The sequence below is a fragment of the Triturus cristatus genome, chromosome 1_2 (genome assembly GCF_964204655.1).
Source record: "Triturus cristatus chromosome 1_2, aTriCri1.1, whole genome shotgun sequence".
NCBI lineage: Eukaryota > Metazoa > Chordata > Amphibia > Caudata > Salamandridae > Triturus > Triturus cristatus.
The window spans coordinates 287,465,328-287,481,737 of record NC_140580.1 but is presented as its reverse complement, the minus strand read 5'-3'; the positions used below and the strand labels follow the sequence as shown (position 1 = coordinate 287,481,737).

The 16,410-nt window shown below is 42.7% G+C and overlaps 1 protein-coding gene across 1 annotated transcript in view; it reads left to right on the top strand.

Moving 5' to 3' along the window:
* The window catches only part of LOC146867182 (beta-microseminoprotein-like), a 161,125-nt gene extending 146,117 nt beyond the window's left edge, over positions 1-15,008 (top strand). The window contains exon 4 of the mRNA XM_085620387.1: positions 14,876-15,008. Coding sequence (XP_085476513.1) covers positions 14,876-15,008 — 133 coding nt within the window. The remainder of the gene's footprint in view (positions 1-14,875) is intronic.
* Positions 15,009-16,410: the final 1,402 nt, after the last annotated feature.

Genomic DNA, 16,410 nt, shown 5'->3' with positions numbered 1-16,410 from the left:
AACAGCTCATGAAACACTGCACTGAGTACACAGGTCACAAGTTCAGCACACAATGTTGCTAAACAAGACAGGAAGTGTGCTTGACTTTTCAACATATCAGCTTATCATATATGATGTTCCTAACAATCTGTTTTTGTCAACCAATAAGAATCATACCTTTAAAAAACAGAAATATACACCCTACCTTTCAGTGTAGAAAGTAGTCATACAACCAATGATTTCTTGTCTTTTTTCAAAAAAATATTCCGTGGATCCGCGCACCCAACGCGAGAGAATCCGTGCACCCAACGTGATAGGATGCGCGCACCGTGCGCGCATTCCGCCGTTTAAAAAAAGAAATGGGACCCCAGGGGGTCCTTCTACGACCCCCTAAGCACCTCTAGAGAGTCAGAGTATTTCCACTCTGCCCCCTTTATGTGTTTTACACACTTATTCCCCTTGCTTCTTGAGCCTCGCTTCTACCGAGGTAGAAAATGGCCACGAACAGTTCCTGATTTCGAATGTAGACAGACACTCGACAGCCAATTAGCATTCAGCACACGATCGGGAGGGTGCGCGCTCGGTTCGGGGAGGGTGCGCTTGCGGTGCGGGTAGGGTCCGCGGATCCTCCCCGGCCATAGATATTTATGTACTTTTAATTCTAATTTTCTCAGGAACTACTGAACGGATTCACACCATTTATGCAAAAGGCACGAGTCTGAACTGAGGACTACCTCTTTGCCAAATTTAGTGTCATTCCGTTCAGCGGTTCGGGCTGTAGCTGCGACAACAGATCCTATGGGAAATTGCATGGGGAAAAGGCGTTTTGGGACCCCCCTTTTTTCTCGGTCCCCGCTTGACGAATCACCACAAAACTTTCAGGGTCGGAGCGGAGCGGAGCGGAGCTGGCCAAAAGTTTAGAAAATTTCGCGAGGATTCGTCAACCGGCACCAGACTTATTGGGAATAGAATGTTGCGGATTTCCTATGGAAAATAGGTCCTAACTATAACTACCTACTGGCGACTGCCAGTAGGTAATATATATATATATATTCACTGAAAAAACCAAAGGTTTCACACACGTTATAGTTAGGAATTAGCATGTGAAAAACCTTGCAAATTCACTGAAAAAACCATAGGTTTCACACATGTTATAGTTAGCTGGACATTTCTCTCATACAAAACCAATGAAATTCCCCCGTTATAGTTAGTTCAGCTAACTATAACTCGCGCGCCCGCAATGCACTGCTGATGACGTCACATATTACATCACTCATGACATGGTCAGTGACATCACTCATGACATCACTGATGACATCTCAAATGACATCACTGATGACATCATCCAGTGAATGTGTGTTTTTCTGAAAATTAAATATGTTTTATATATGTATATCTCAAGGTTGATGGAAGAATAAATGGGTATATAAGTGTCTAAATGGATGATTTGTTTTTGAAAAATTGATTGTGTAACTGACTGATTAAGTGTATCATAGTGAATACATGGCTTAGTGAGTAATGTTTAAATATGTAAATATCTGTATCAGTCTCTAACTTTGTGTATAAGTGGCTGCATGGGTTGGTGAGTAGCTACATGGGTGTCTATATAGGTTATTAGTTGTTTTTTTGAGTATCAGTCTGAGTGTCTGCATGGTTCGGTGGGGGGTATTACGTAGTACATAGGTGCATGAATGACTGACTCACTGTTTGTATGTGTTGAACACAGCATGTGTGCAGGACTGTATAGGTGGATGAGTGTGTGTATGGTTGTGTTAGTGAGTGAATGACTGTTTCAATAGTGTCTTTATGAGTAACTACATATGTTTTAAACTAGTATATGTGAATATCGGTGTATATAAGTGAGTATATGTGAGAGTGAGAGATTGAAAGAGTTCCTGTATGAATAAGTATGTATTTCTATAAGTGATTGTTTAAAAGACTAAGTATGTGTAAGTTTCCATAGAAGTAAGTGTGGTGGTGTGTGTATAACTGTATATGCAAGTAAATGTATGTTTGATTCTTTATTAGCATGAGTGACTATGTGTGTGAGTAACTCTATGGATGAGTGGCATTGTGTAACAGGATGTATAGGTGTATAAGTACATATGATGAGTGATTACATGTATGAGTGACTGTATATGACTGTTGGTGAATGAGTGGATGTGTATGTGGATCTTAGAATTACTGAAGAGGTTGTTGTAACTGGTATTGGTATGTCGATTGTTTTGAAAATTTTAGTCTCTATTTTTGAATGTGTGTATCAAAGGTTATATTAGGGGGAGAGGAGGTCTGCCACTCTACCACAATGATGATGTCATCAGTGATGTCATCAGTGATGTCATTTGAGATGTCATCAGTGATGTCATGAGTGATGTCACTGACCATGTCATGAGTGATGTAATATGTGACGTCATCAGCAGTGCATTGCGGGCGCGCGAGTTATAGTTAGCTGAACTAACTATAACGGGGGAATTTCATTGGTTTTGTATGAGAGAAATGTCCAGCTAACTATAACATGTGTGAAACCTATGGTTTTTTCAGTGAATTTGCAAGGTTTTTTAAATGCTAATTCCTAACTATAACGTGTGTGAAACCTTTGGTTTTTTCTGTGAATTTGTACGGTTTTTTAAATGCTAATTTTTGAATTATTAAATTAAATATATTTTTTTTAATAATAAAAATAAAATTCCTATGTATTCATTTATATAATTTCTGTATCCTTTTATTTGTTTTTGCTCTTTTTTTAAAATTTCAATTAGGATAAAGTTGAACAGTTTATTTAATTTTTGCAATTAATTTTTCTCCACTTTTTTTTTTTTATATAAATTCTTGGGGTGCGCGCTCTGAGCGCGCTCCTAGTACGTTTTCGTAAGTTTTTTATGAATACCGTCGTACGTAATTTACGTACGCACATATACGTTATAGTGCGCGCTGGGAGCGCGCACCCAGTACGTATGCGTACGTACGTACGCATGCGTGCGTGCGTCGTACACGCTCCACGCGGTTCACTTCCGCATACGCTTAAATTACGCGCAAAACGTGTTCAACGTATGCGCGTTACGTACGCGCATATGACGTATGCACATGCGCTCCTACGCGTTCGCGCATGCGTAATCACAAGGTGCGCGCTCGGAGCTTGCGCAGTGCGCGCACCTCGGGTTGTATGCTTAATAAAACAACACTTCTTATTGGTTATCATTACTTTCAGTTTCTGATTGTTTCAACACCACACCCAATCCCCTCATGGCAAGTCATGTGATCATGAATCATCACTTTTGATTGGTTTGAAGTACTTTCAGTTCCAGATTCTTCCCAAACCACACCTACTCCCCTCATTATTAGTTCTGATTCCTTTGGAGAAGGAGCTATTCTGTTGTTGAGAGACAATGGCTGAACAGCAACCATCTTCAGACAGTGACCAGGACACTCTTGAGAGGCAGAGGAGCAGGAAGCAGAAAGACAGCTTTATATGGCAGTTTTTCACTTTTCCAGAGGGACAAAAAAAGGTAAATGCACCTAAAGTTACTTGTGTACTTTGTCAAAAAGTCTTGTCTCGTGGGAATCCTAACAAGAAGTATTCTTTTAGCATTCACACTATGTTGAGGCATGTTGACAAAATGCATCCAGTGACTTTTCGTCGAGCTTCTGGAGCAAACCCTCCACCTGCTCCACCGACGACATCTGCAGCAGCTCAGCCGAGCACATCTTCGGCAGCTCAGGCGAGCACTTCTTCTGCAGTGGTGCCTTTGCCTTCTTCCACACCTCTTTTTGGACCACCTTGTTTTGCGAGGTTGTCCACACGCTGCACTGATTGCGGTCGACTTATTTCTGTGTGTGAGACCAGTCTTGATCTCATTCAGAGAAAATTTGATGCGCATGAGTGCAGTAGGCCATAGATGTTTTTTTTTTTTTTTCGTTTTTCTCTTCCTGTTTCCCTCCATTAACTCAAGGGCTCTTTTAAGAGCCACTTAAAAACTAAACCCCCAAAATTTTTGGGGGGATTTATTTATTTATTATTTGGATGTTTTTTAAAAATTTAAAAAAAAAAAAAAAAAATTAATGTACAAAAAGAGGTGAAGAAATGGAAGCATGAAAAGGGAGGATTGAGAAATACAAATATTTTTCACTTATTTTTTAAAAAAAATAAATTCTTTTGAAAAAAATTTGTTTTAGTATTTTCCAAGGGAACAGAATTTATTTTTTTATTTTTTATTTCTAGTTCTGCAAAAAAAGAAAAAAAGTATTAATATTCAATCATACATTACAAAAAGCATTACATGTTTTTACATATTTTACAAAGCAATTTTTTGCCCTTTTTTTGCTGTTTTCAGAATTTTTTAATTTTCACTTAAAATAGTGAAAACAATTGTATTCATCATTTAACAGCGGGCAAAAAAAAAAACAATCTACAGAGGCAGAAAACAGCACATGTCCTAACAGCTCCTTGAGACCATGACCATGTGTTACAGGGTGAGTGATTAGACTAGATCAATAAAAATGAGGCCTTGGTGACGTTGAATGTGTTTGCATTACACAGTGCTATCTGAAACATCACACAGAGCTGAGTACTACGCATGAGAGTGTTGGAGAAGGTGCTGCGTGTGTGCCAAGAGTGTGTTTCTGGAGACTGTGTATCGTCTGGTGCAAGACAGATGAGCAAAGAGACTTCAAAACTGCATGAAGACTGCTGGGATGTATGTAACAGTGCATGTGTGCGAAAGGTTAGTTTCAGTTTTGAACATATGGCAACTACCTGTGCCTTTGCTATTTTGAAAGGGAAATCTACCCTGTTGGTTTCAAATGTTTTAGCTTTTGCCTCTCATTTGCGATTAAGTGATTTCTGCTGACTGCTAACCACCACATTTGAAGAAAACAAGCTGTCCCTTTCCTGCAACTGCATGTTTTACAAAACAACTGCAACACAAAATACATCTCTGGCCACAATTCCTATATTCACACAGACTCATGCTGTGTTGGTAGGCACAAAACACAGGCTGCCCCTTTCCTGGGTCTGCAATCCTTACAGAACAGCAACTTCACAAATTAAATCTCAGACAACAATTCCTATATGCACACAGACTCATGCTGTGTTGGTAGGCACAAAACACAGGCTGCCCCTTTCCTGGGTCAGCAATTCTTACAGAACTAATGCTAATTTCAAATGTGCTGCCATTTTCCTCTCTTTTCTTTCAAAGTGATTTCTGCTAAATCCTAACCATCACAATTAAAAACAAGCTGTCCTTTCCTTTCAACTGCAAGTCTTACTTTTCAACAGCAACGCAAATTAAATCTCTGTCAACAATTCTTCTCTGCACACAGACTCATGGTTTGATGGTAGGCACAAAACAGTATTCCTCATTCTTACCAGTACACATAAACTTATTGTGAAAACATACTCCATAATATCTTACAAGTTCAAAACAGTTAAATATCTCGCAAACCTCAAAATGTAAAACATAACTTTTGAAGGAGATTCACAATTCTAATATTGATCTCAAAAATCACCACATACATCCCCTCTCAAACTCATAACTCACCTTTTAAAATAGTTAGTTGAGAAAGAAATGTGCCACTCAAACAGCAGACTATCAGAGTCAGAATATCAGAGCTCCACACCTCTCTCCTCTCTCCAGAACCAGTAAATGGCAATGTTTCCCTCTCTTTTTTCACACATATACATGTTAATTTCAAATCTCAGTGCTTCCCACTTTTTTCAAATGAAATCACACATTTCTATTAGTTGAAAACTTCAACCCCTTTCCAAATGTACCCTTCCCCCAACTTGTCTCCTGCCTGCTACCATAGCAACAGGTCATGGAACACTGCTGTGAGGAGAGAGGTCAGAAGTTCAGCAGACAATGTTTCATATCCAAAGAGCAAGAGTGCTTGACTTTTCAAACCTAACAGCAAATCCATAGTAATGTTCTTTGGTAACACATTTTTCTGATCAATACAAAACATGCTTTTTAAAATTTAAACATACAGCCTAGTTTTTAGTGTAGAATGGTTTGAAACAGCCAATGAGTTCTTTTTATAAAAAAAACTATGTGTGCCCCCATTTTTCAACTGTCTTTCATTTCATATTGCCTTTCTACTGAAAGACACCTCCTGAGTGCATCCAGATCTCCTTGGAAGATGTTCACAGTGTGGATTGTAGGTCACAGCTATGTCTTCTGGAGTGAAAAATTTGCAGAAAAAAGAGGTATGGTGAGAGACCTTGCTTTGCCAAATGTAGACATTAAATGGATTGGTCAGAGAGGGTTAAAGTGGCACCAATTAATGCCTTTGGTGAAAACCTTTCTACATCTCCCACAGCCTAACCTTATTATTGTGCACTGTGGTGGTAATGACCTAGGCACTTTAACTGGCGTAGGTCTGGAAATGCTTATTAAGGACACCTTTGTGCAATTGATGTCGCTTTTTCCACAAACTGCCTTTGTATATTCTAACATATGCCAAAGGCAAAAGTGGAACTGGTCCAACCAATTTTGTCCACAGATTGACAAAGCAAGGAAGCACGTCAACAAATCTATTTCTGCTTTCCTCAGAGACTATGGTATGGGTTCTATATACCACAACAACTTGCGTTACAACATGCAAGACATTTATAGAGGAGATGGTGTACACTTCACTGATGAAGGCAACAGAGTCTTCCTCTTGAACTTTAGACTCTGCATCGGTACTTACTTGTAGGTACCAAAAACACACAATAAACACAAGGGCTCTTTTTAGAGCCACCTTATATCTTTTCACTTAATTGCGAATTTTTATAATTTTTTTGTTTTTAAACATTTTTCGGGTGCCCTACAAGGCCCTACTGTGACCCCCTTACAATGCCTAGTGGGTCAATATCTCCCCACTCTGCCCCCTTTTCACGTTCTCCCCCTTTGTTTATCACCCCCTCTTTATGCGAGAGACAAAATGGCGCCGCCGCTTCCTGATTTCCACCGATTCGAATGTTTACTGACATCTAACAACCAATCAGAAGTGCGCTCGCGCACGGCAGGGTGCGCGCACAGGTCTTGCTCAGTGCGCGCACGCTGCGTGCGTACAGATATATATATTGATTTAAATGCTAATTTCTCAGGAAATACTGAACAGATTTACACCAAACCTGCAAAAGGCACTTCATGGACCTTATGGCTACCTCTCTGCCAAATTTCACATAATTCTGTTCAGCCGTTCGGGCTGTAGCTGCGACTAAAGTCCCTATGGAAAAATGCATGGGGAAAACGCGTTTTGGGACCCCCTTTTTTTCTCGGCCCCCGCTTGACGAACCATCCCAAAACTTTCAGGGTAGGAGTTGAGCGGAGCGCCCCATTAGTTTTGAAAATTTCACGTGGATTTGTCTACCGGCGCCAAAGTTATTCAAAATAGAATTTTGAGACTTCCTATGGAAACATGGTCCTAACTATAACTACCTACTGGCGACGGCCAGTAGGTTATATATATATATATATATATATATATATATATATATATATATATATATATATATATATATATATATATATATATATATATTTTGTGGCCATCAAACACAGTAACACAGTCCCCAGGGAAACCCTCCTCAAGAAAAACACAGAGAGAAAATGAAAAGAAACAAGATGCAGACACTTTCAGGTTTATTTTAGGGTACTGCAAACAAGAAAAACAGATCAGAAACATCATCGAAAGAAATTGGCCCCTAGTATTAGGAGATCCCACAATAGGTCACCTACTTCCGAAGAGGCCAGCCATCACCTACAGTAGGGCACCCTCTATGAGGGATGTCCTAGTCCAAAATGGCCCTGATGGCCAAACCAGTGGGACTTGGCTTTCCCAAAGAAAAGGGTTCTTCAAATGGAAGACGTGCAAGGCATGTCTGTTTGGAACCAGCCGAACTACTTATGAAACTCCCTTTGGGGAACAAGAAAAACCTATCAACAAGGCCCTTACCTGCAAATCTGATTTTGTGGTTTATGTGCTGGTGCCCATGTGGCCTACGATATATAGGCAGTACTATACTGCAAGGACACAAGAGGTTACTCCAGCACATAAAGGCAATAAAAAACAGGGATCCAGCCTACCCGGTGGCCAGACATTTCAGTGAATTCCATAATGCAGACCCTAAAGACCTGAAATACTTTTTTATTGACTCCATCCTCCCCAACAGAAGAGGATGAGCATGATTTGTGGATTAAGCGGAATCTATGTTAAATAACGCTCACAGAAACTGCTCTTGATGCTCATGTTAAAATACAAAAACAATGCAAAGTATTTTTTGAATGTTGTTTGCAGAAACACCCAACTTGTCTCTTTAAATAAGGAAGATAGTATGCATATGCCTAACCCGTCACCAAGGAGTGCGTGAGCTCCAAAACGTGTTGGGTTGTCGAATGTTGCCGTGTGTGAAGTAAACTTACACTGATATTAAACTGAGTGATGGCTCTGTGATTTTTGACCTGGGATATTGGTTCCGGTGGCTTGTTCCAGTTGTGCGTTGGATATATGAGGCTCGCTACCTCTCTGAACACTCCTCACACCAAAGAGGCTGGAGCAGACGCGATCGTGTTTGTTGGATATATATATATATATATAGATATATACCATAAAAACTCTTCTTTAATCTCACACAAGTCCAAGACAAATGTAAGGTGAGCACCGATTTCTCTGGGTGCTATTACTTACCGGTCTCAGATAGACCATATACATGCACTTTATGATATTCAAGATATTTCCTCCTTTTGTTTGTTGTAGTATAAATGTAGAGCATGTGACTTGAGAAAAGATCTTATCTGCAAAACAATTATTACAGGCAAGTAACTACTTTATTTTCACTGCATCATCACACCACAGCAATAACACTCTGTCCACTAGATAGTGGCATGCTTCAACATAGGGCTGCTACAACATCCCTGAACAGACCAACGCCTGGGATGGAGCAAAGGGAGGGGAGGACATTACAAACATAAATGTGCTGGGATCCATGCAGTTAACAAAAAGAAGATAAAAGCTGTTAAAAACTAACTCAGAGATACCCTTTCTCAATTCTTTATTCCTGGGTTCGCCTTGATAGGGTTAAAAGATTAAATTTGGAGAGGGAATTCACCTTCTGTTTGTCAACTGCATGGATCCCAACACATTTATGTTTGTAATGTCCTCCCCTTCCTATGCTCCATCCCAGGCGTTGGTCTGCGCAGGGATGTTGTAGCAGCCCTATGATGAGGCATGCCACTATCTAGTGGGTGAGGACATACTTTTAAAACCTCATGTTTTCCCAAGATCACAAAAGAGACAGGTGATATCTCTTGCCAACCTATCTCTTCCTACTTTTTCTAGTTTTGTGGTTACAGTATAAAGATTATAGGAAGGATGGAAAAGGAGTATGTCACACACCAGAAGGGACGCAAGGCCAGGGATTCCGTATAACATCGTGTTTATTAAGTAAAGCTCAGTGACTTTGGGTTTTTATTTGTGTCCTGTGTCTTTTGGGGTCACGGGTCTGGATTCTTGTCGTCCCTCCAAGGGGTCTTCTGGTCTTTCTTGGGAGGGCTCTTCCTCCTGGGGTCTCCGCCTCGGGGAAATGGAGAGTGGAACAGGCAGTTAGAGACCCTGTATTTTCTATTATTGCTCCCACCCGTTTGATGACAACAGAAAAGGGGCCTCTAGCCCGTAGCACCGTGTTACCTCACCCGGTTGCTCTAAGGGACACAAACAAACAAGAGGCTATGCACCAAAGAATACCTACAGAAATAAAGGGAACCCGCCCGTGCAGGAAGGGAGGAAAGGCCAGGAGTTCTAGTTCCACAGGAGGCCTATCTGTGCCCCAGTTGCGCAAACGCCGCTTAGCTGGACTTCTTTATTCCGCACCTCAGTATCCCAGAAATGCCACCCGGTACATCGCCCAGCTCTGCCAGACCCTCCTTGCCCCACTCGCCACTTGCCTTATACCGCTGCCTCGTCCTCCACGCCTTCCCGAGGGATGTTGCCCTGGAGTTCCCCACTCTCGCTGGCCGTTGCCTCTGGACTCGCTCCGACGCTGTCTCCTCCGCTCCTCTTGCCCGGTCCTTGGTTCTCCACTCCTCCGCTTTCCGCTCCTCTGTTCTCGCCCAGTCCGGATCCTCCTTCCGTTACGGTGCTCCCTTCTTCCTCGTCGCTGTACTCATCCCCAGGGTCCGTTCTCCGGCCTCCTTCCGCCTCGTCGAAACCCAACGCTTGTTCTGCCTCTTCCGCTTTTCTTCTTCCGTCTGGGTCGGGGGCTGGCCTTCCGGTCAGTGGAAGTTTGTCCTCGGATGTGCCCCCGGGGTGCCTTGGGCCCCCCCCCGCTGCTGCTCTGTCACAGAGTAGTACCTCATTCCCCTTCTTTTTGTGTGTGAATTGAAGCAGCTTGGTAAAAGCCATATCACTATACAATAGGAAAACAACTGAGATTACGGATGCTTATTTTTTTGTTTTGCTTGCCAGAAGATATGAGAATGAATGGAGGGTATTATGACTTGGTTATTTCCACTAGAATGGATAAAGTACAATATAAACATATTACAAAATTACCAACAATAGCAAAAAAGTGATGGAGAAGTGCCTAAATCAATTGCACTAGAGAATCTGGCTAATTTTGAAAGAGTGCCTGGTCTTGCTTCTAATCATTAGCCTGACACTGTACTCAGGATACTAAGTTTTTCACTAACACTTCAGGTGTGGTGGCAAACATAGGCCAATAGGCAAGTACCATATAAGTATCCTGTCGTCGCTAATCAACTGTTGTCTTTTGCAGTAGCAACCAAAAATTGTAGGATATTTTGAGGGCACTCAAGTCAGCATATGACCATGCCTAGCACTCGCCCCACTCAAGCCTAAGTCTCAATGCAAAACCAGCTATACAAACCACCTATGGGTGTGCCTTATGCCCTGAAAATTATTTGAGGTCCATTCCGACCTATTCTAGTTTAGCTTTCTGTTCCATTGACTAAACATAAGCTAATCAAGCCTAGTCCTGCCCAGGGGCGGTATGTCTATATGGAAGTGGGGGCTTTTTTCCCCTTGTTTCTTTGCCATATTAAAAATGTTTATGTTTAATCACTAAAGATTTTTTTTACCGCAGTGCCCAACATAACCATCACCCGAGCAAAGACGTTACATGGAGGGGGAGACGAGGGTGAAGCCTCCCTTCCGAGCCTTCATGATGATTTCCCGGAGTCTGGCCTACTTTGGGTGAAGTGTGTATGTCGGGTTGGAAAGGAGCCTTGCTCCGACCAGCGCGACATGCACACATGAGCCCTCGACAGACTCTGCAATGTAGGAGCCCAGTGGATTGCTGCAGCAGCCACCAAGGCTCCAAATGAACGTTGGCAGCCCCTGATCAAGCCAATGGCTGTGTAAGGGGCTGCCAAAGATCAGCAAATTCCTCCGCTGCTGGAGTTGCGGGGTTGGTACCGGACCTCAGGGTGATGAGCTGCACACCCAGAGGCAGCAAGTCATGAGTGTTCATCTCTGTGATCCTGGGCTAATGGGAAGTGTATCATAAAATACAGCCTGCCCCCCTCCCCAGCACAAGAGGAGCAAGGACCCCCATACCTTAGGACAGTAGGCTGAGCAGAGCCTGGAGAGCAGAGCATAGAGCGAGGGGTTGTTCTGCTCTTATGCTGCGGTGCGATGAGTGCGGCTGGGGATACCAAGGGTTAAGAAGTGAGCTCTGTGAGAACGTACAAGCAATCACAACCCCACTGGTGTCCAAGATTGCTCATTAAATGTGGCATATTTTAAAAAGTGGTGTTCTCATAGAGTTTATTTGCATAGGGGTATTTGCTACTTCTGCAAGAAGCGCCTGGAAACATTTCAGGTTACACAATGTGCACTACACATGGCTACTGACATGCAGTTGGTCACTTGTTTAGCACTTTCTTGGTGACAAGGTTTTATTAAATAAGTGAGCCCTTCGGATTCTCCTCCATCTCTGTCACACTGGCTGGAGGAAGGACTACATGTGTGTGTGTGTGCACGCACACACTGTAGTGCCCTTTGCTCTAGATGTGAGGCTATGCAGAGTGTCTAGGTGTGTCTGTGTTTGTGTGTGTTTATGTGCACACGCTGCAGTGCTCTTGTGCTCTAGATATTAGGCAATGCAGAGTGTCTAGGTGTGTGCACACGCCGCATTCAGCGGTGGCTCCTCCGCTAAGGTGGAGGAGCTTCGCCTCACTGCCTACAAGCAGGAAAAGAAAGGAAAAAATTAAATGATAATAACTTAATGTTATTATCATTTTAATTTTTTCCTTCTGTGCCAGTTTGCATGAGGGGGCGGGGCTGAAGAGCAGGGGGAGTGTACAACCCTTGTAAGTGCACAATGAATGTTTGGGCGGCCCTCTCGGGCCGCCCAAAACACTCATGCACACTTCCTTGCTCTCCATGCTGGCTGCATTACAGGCTGCATGGAGAACATTCCTACCCCTACAGCCCTGGCTGAGCGCTGTGTCACAGCGCTCAGACCCATCACAGCGCTGCATTGTAGCATTGTGATTGGCTTAGGGGTAGGAGCTTGGCTACCTGCTTCCTGTTCTGACCTAAAATCGGACACAGGAGAGCAGGACCTGAGACGCGGGACCCGGCGGCGGCAATGTCAGTGTTATTATTATTTTTTTTCATTGCAGCCCGCTGCCCCCATCTCCCTCCCTCCTAAGCCCCAACCCCGCGTGCCCGCCCCACCACCCGCAAGCCATACCGGTCGCCCCTGGCCGCAGTGCTCTTGTTCTCTAAATATGAGGCAGTGCAGAGTGTCTGTCTGTATGTGTGGGTATGTGCCCGAGCATGAAGCAGAGCTGAGTGTCTATGTGTGTGTGTGCCCGAATGTCTGCTTTTAGTTTTTCCCCTCTTTTGTATCTGCAATGTACTCTTTTGTTGGCTGTTGGTAACTGAACTCTTGTTAGGTGCTTACATGCCTCTTGGCCATGTCTGTGCCACATAAAATCACAATACAGTAGTCATTGTTTAGGTATCAAGGGGTTGATTTAGAGGGAGGGATAATGAATAATCCACGGTAAACTGATCTACTGCAGTGCTTTTCGCTTTATCACAATAAATGAATACAATGTAAAATAAAGCAAACCAGCCAACATTTCAGGAGAAAACATGGGGTAAATTGATAGTGTAGCATAGAGAGAAATAGTGCTCCTACATGAACAGTTGGGTTGCTGAGTACACCAGTCTTCCACTAGGAAAACAAAGTTTACTTTTCGTTCACTCTCTCTTCAACTCTCTCCCTTTCTCACACTCTCTTCTACTCTCCCTCCCTCGCTCAGACGTTCTCTTTCTCTGTGTCACTCTCTACTTCTGATTCCAGACCCTCTCTCTCTCCCACCAATTCTCCCCCTCCTCTGCTCTCCCTCTGCTCTCTCATGTCTCTCACCTCTTATCATTATCTCGCTTTTTCTTTTATCTCCCTCTCATACACATACACTGCTCTTACTTTCTATATGCCTACCACCCTCTCAGACTCCCTCCCTCCCTCTCTTTCTCTCACATGCTTCCTCCCCTTACCCCCACTCCTTCAAGTTAGAATATACATGGTACCTTTGTTGCACCCCTGCTTGAACAGAAGTATTTTCTTATTTCAATATATTTTGTATTGTTTTTATACAACATATAACATATAACATGTAATCGTCAACCCTTTGTCGTTACAGGGTGGCAGCCTGAACTGGCTGTGTTAGTTGTAGTACAGTTACAGGTAATATATGCTTGACTGCCCCCTATCCACTGTCACAGTAAGGGAAAGGGGAATGGATGCGAATTGAGGTAGAGAGAAAAAGAGATAGCATACCAGAAGTTTACTATTTTCCTTGCCACTGTCTTGACATGGAGACAACCCTGCAGGGGAATGTGGGCGTCCTTGGACAAGTTCCTAGACCCATACGATCCGCCTTGAGTAGTACTAACAGAACGAAACATTCGGCTCGAAAAGCACACCCCCACTGGGTGAAGAGAAGTATTTTCAACTCTTTTCTGAGGGAAACAGTGTGAGCAGGCCATTTTCGTTTGCTCACAGTGCAGCCTTGTAAGTATTTTCTCCCCATGGTCCCACCGGCACACGCCGGCTGCCATTGGTCCCTCTGTTACATGGCTTTTGTATTCTGTTTTATGATAGGACTGTGGCAACTCTCGAAACATAAAAATATTAAATACAACCAGAGGTTTTATAATATGCAAAGTAGTATCAGCCTGTGTCACGTGTTACAGGCTTAAATTCCTTTGCATCCTTATGATGACCTAACAACAATTGCTTTATTAGCCTTCTTGATTTCTCAAATTTGCTTGAAAATGCACCATTTGCCCACTCTTTTCCCAAACGTTTCCCCCCAAACCCTCCTTATGATAATCAGATCGCTTTGCTCTCCACATGACACTCATCCTGAGCTTTTACTCCACACCACTTTCAAATGTCACCAGTCGCCACTGGCCCTGCCCCTGACTGAAAAGGGATCCGTCAACCAATCTGACAGGTAGAATTTTGCCCCACCCCTCTTTACATGGCACCGACTATGAAGGGCTAAAAGCATATCCAACCTAACCAAGAGCTAAGGTCTAACAAGCATTGGCAAAGCCAGAAGGTCACGCTTATTTGAGAGCTATTGGCCTTACCAATTTCGTTTAGCCATGTTGTAGAGCAGCATGGCTACTGCACAGCATGGTTAAAAGTAAAAAAAATATATAGCTCAATAAGCATTTTTCTTTTTACCTCCCGGTATCATAGTGCTTTTTCTTATACAATTTGTATAGCACTTTCTTTATAACTTTTAGCGATATGCCAGGATTGTACATGCAAACCAGAATGACGAGGTAACTTGCCGTACTTAAGACATGTGATGAAGATGTTTTTTTCCCACTATCTGATGGTACCCTCATATTTCTTCTTTTATTGTAGATATATCACACCTGTGGAATACGATAAGAAGAACTGTAAGGTTTTCTTGGACTCCAAGGCATGTGTAACCAGAGTTGTCAGAAAAAATAACGCTACTGTTGAGTGCCCAGTCTTTGCTGCAGTCGGCAGATAAAATATATGCATTTCAAAAATAATAAAAAATAATAATGTTGACAGATTAAAATGAATAATTGTTAAATCTGTCTTTTTGCAATAATATCTACACGTTTGTGAAATAAAATATAGCTGCACCTCTTTGTAGTTCTTTTACTATTAGTACCATCTCCAACAAGTTCTTTTTGCAGGAACTGATTATGGTGTCTTGGTATCATACTACTGAGGGGCCAGATGACAAAGATAGCCATGGGTGAGAGATCAAGAGTTATTTTCTCTCAAATTGATAAAGTTTAATCTGGGTACTGGATAGGGATCTCACAGGTATCATATAATACCTTAGGTTTACACATATCTGAGAAATAAACAATATGCAAGGAAAGTCGAATCGACAATACAGTTAAGGTAATATATGCAATATTTAAATGTCTGACTTGTTCACAAAGATCTGTAATCACATTATGCTGCATGTTTACAGTGTGTGTTTTTATAAATTACGACACATATTGTGTTGCACAAGTACAGTACATTTATTTATTTGGGGCGTTTGTGTTTGCACTATGGAGAAGTGTGGCTCAATGATTAGAGCGGCAGACCCTGATGCAGAGGTCTAGTCCGGGACCAGGGTTCAATTCCCCGTCTCGGCGGGTCTTGGGATCAAAAATTCCACGGACCTGATAATTCTCGCCTCGGTGCCTATTCCAATCATGGAGTCCCACTCTGCAACTCTGGGAAATAGCTTGCTTAATCTCCACAACGGCCCCCACAACGCTAAGGCTGCCTGGCCTCCACCTTGGGGGTGTCCAGGAGTGGACGCCTCACAGGGAAAGCCAGGATGGGTTCCACAGCGGTATTCGTACAAGCGCCTTAAGACCCTTGCGGGTGAGTAGTGCGCTATACAAGTATCAATTTACATTTACAATTTACACTATACGTCACCAAGGCCACTTCAGAGCACTGCATTGTTAACAGTAAAAAAACAGGCAGGGGGAGGAACAAAGTACATTAGAGTTAGAGCCCATCCAGATGTCTTCAAAGAACTTAGATCTGGCGTTCTACATTTTCCAGTCCCTGCCATGTAGCCATTGGACTTATTTGGAAGCTTGTTTGAAAAGTTTGGTTATAGGGAGTTCATGAAAAGGAGGTGACCAGCATCGTTCGTAGATTGGGGATAAATGATGTTAAATAATTTCGGGCTCTGGACCCTCAAGGTTCTTCTACCTGTTGTCTTGAAAGGGCGTTGTTTTATCAGGTGGGGCAATAAAAAACTGGTTTCTAGCTGGAACTTACTGGCATGCCCGGTAGGTAGGTACTGCACAATTACTTACCAGTAATCTTCATTACTCTTAGTCCTACTCATCCTTGACCTAGTCCTTACCTATCAGGCAGGTTCAGTCGCTCAATCCCAGGACAGCAAACAA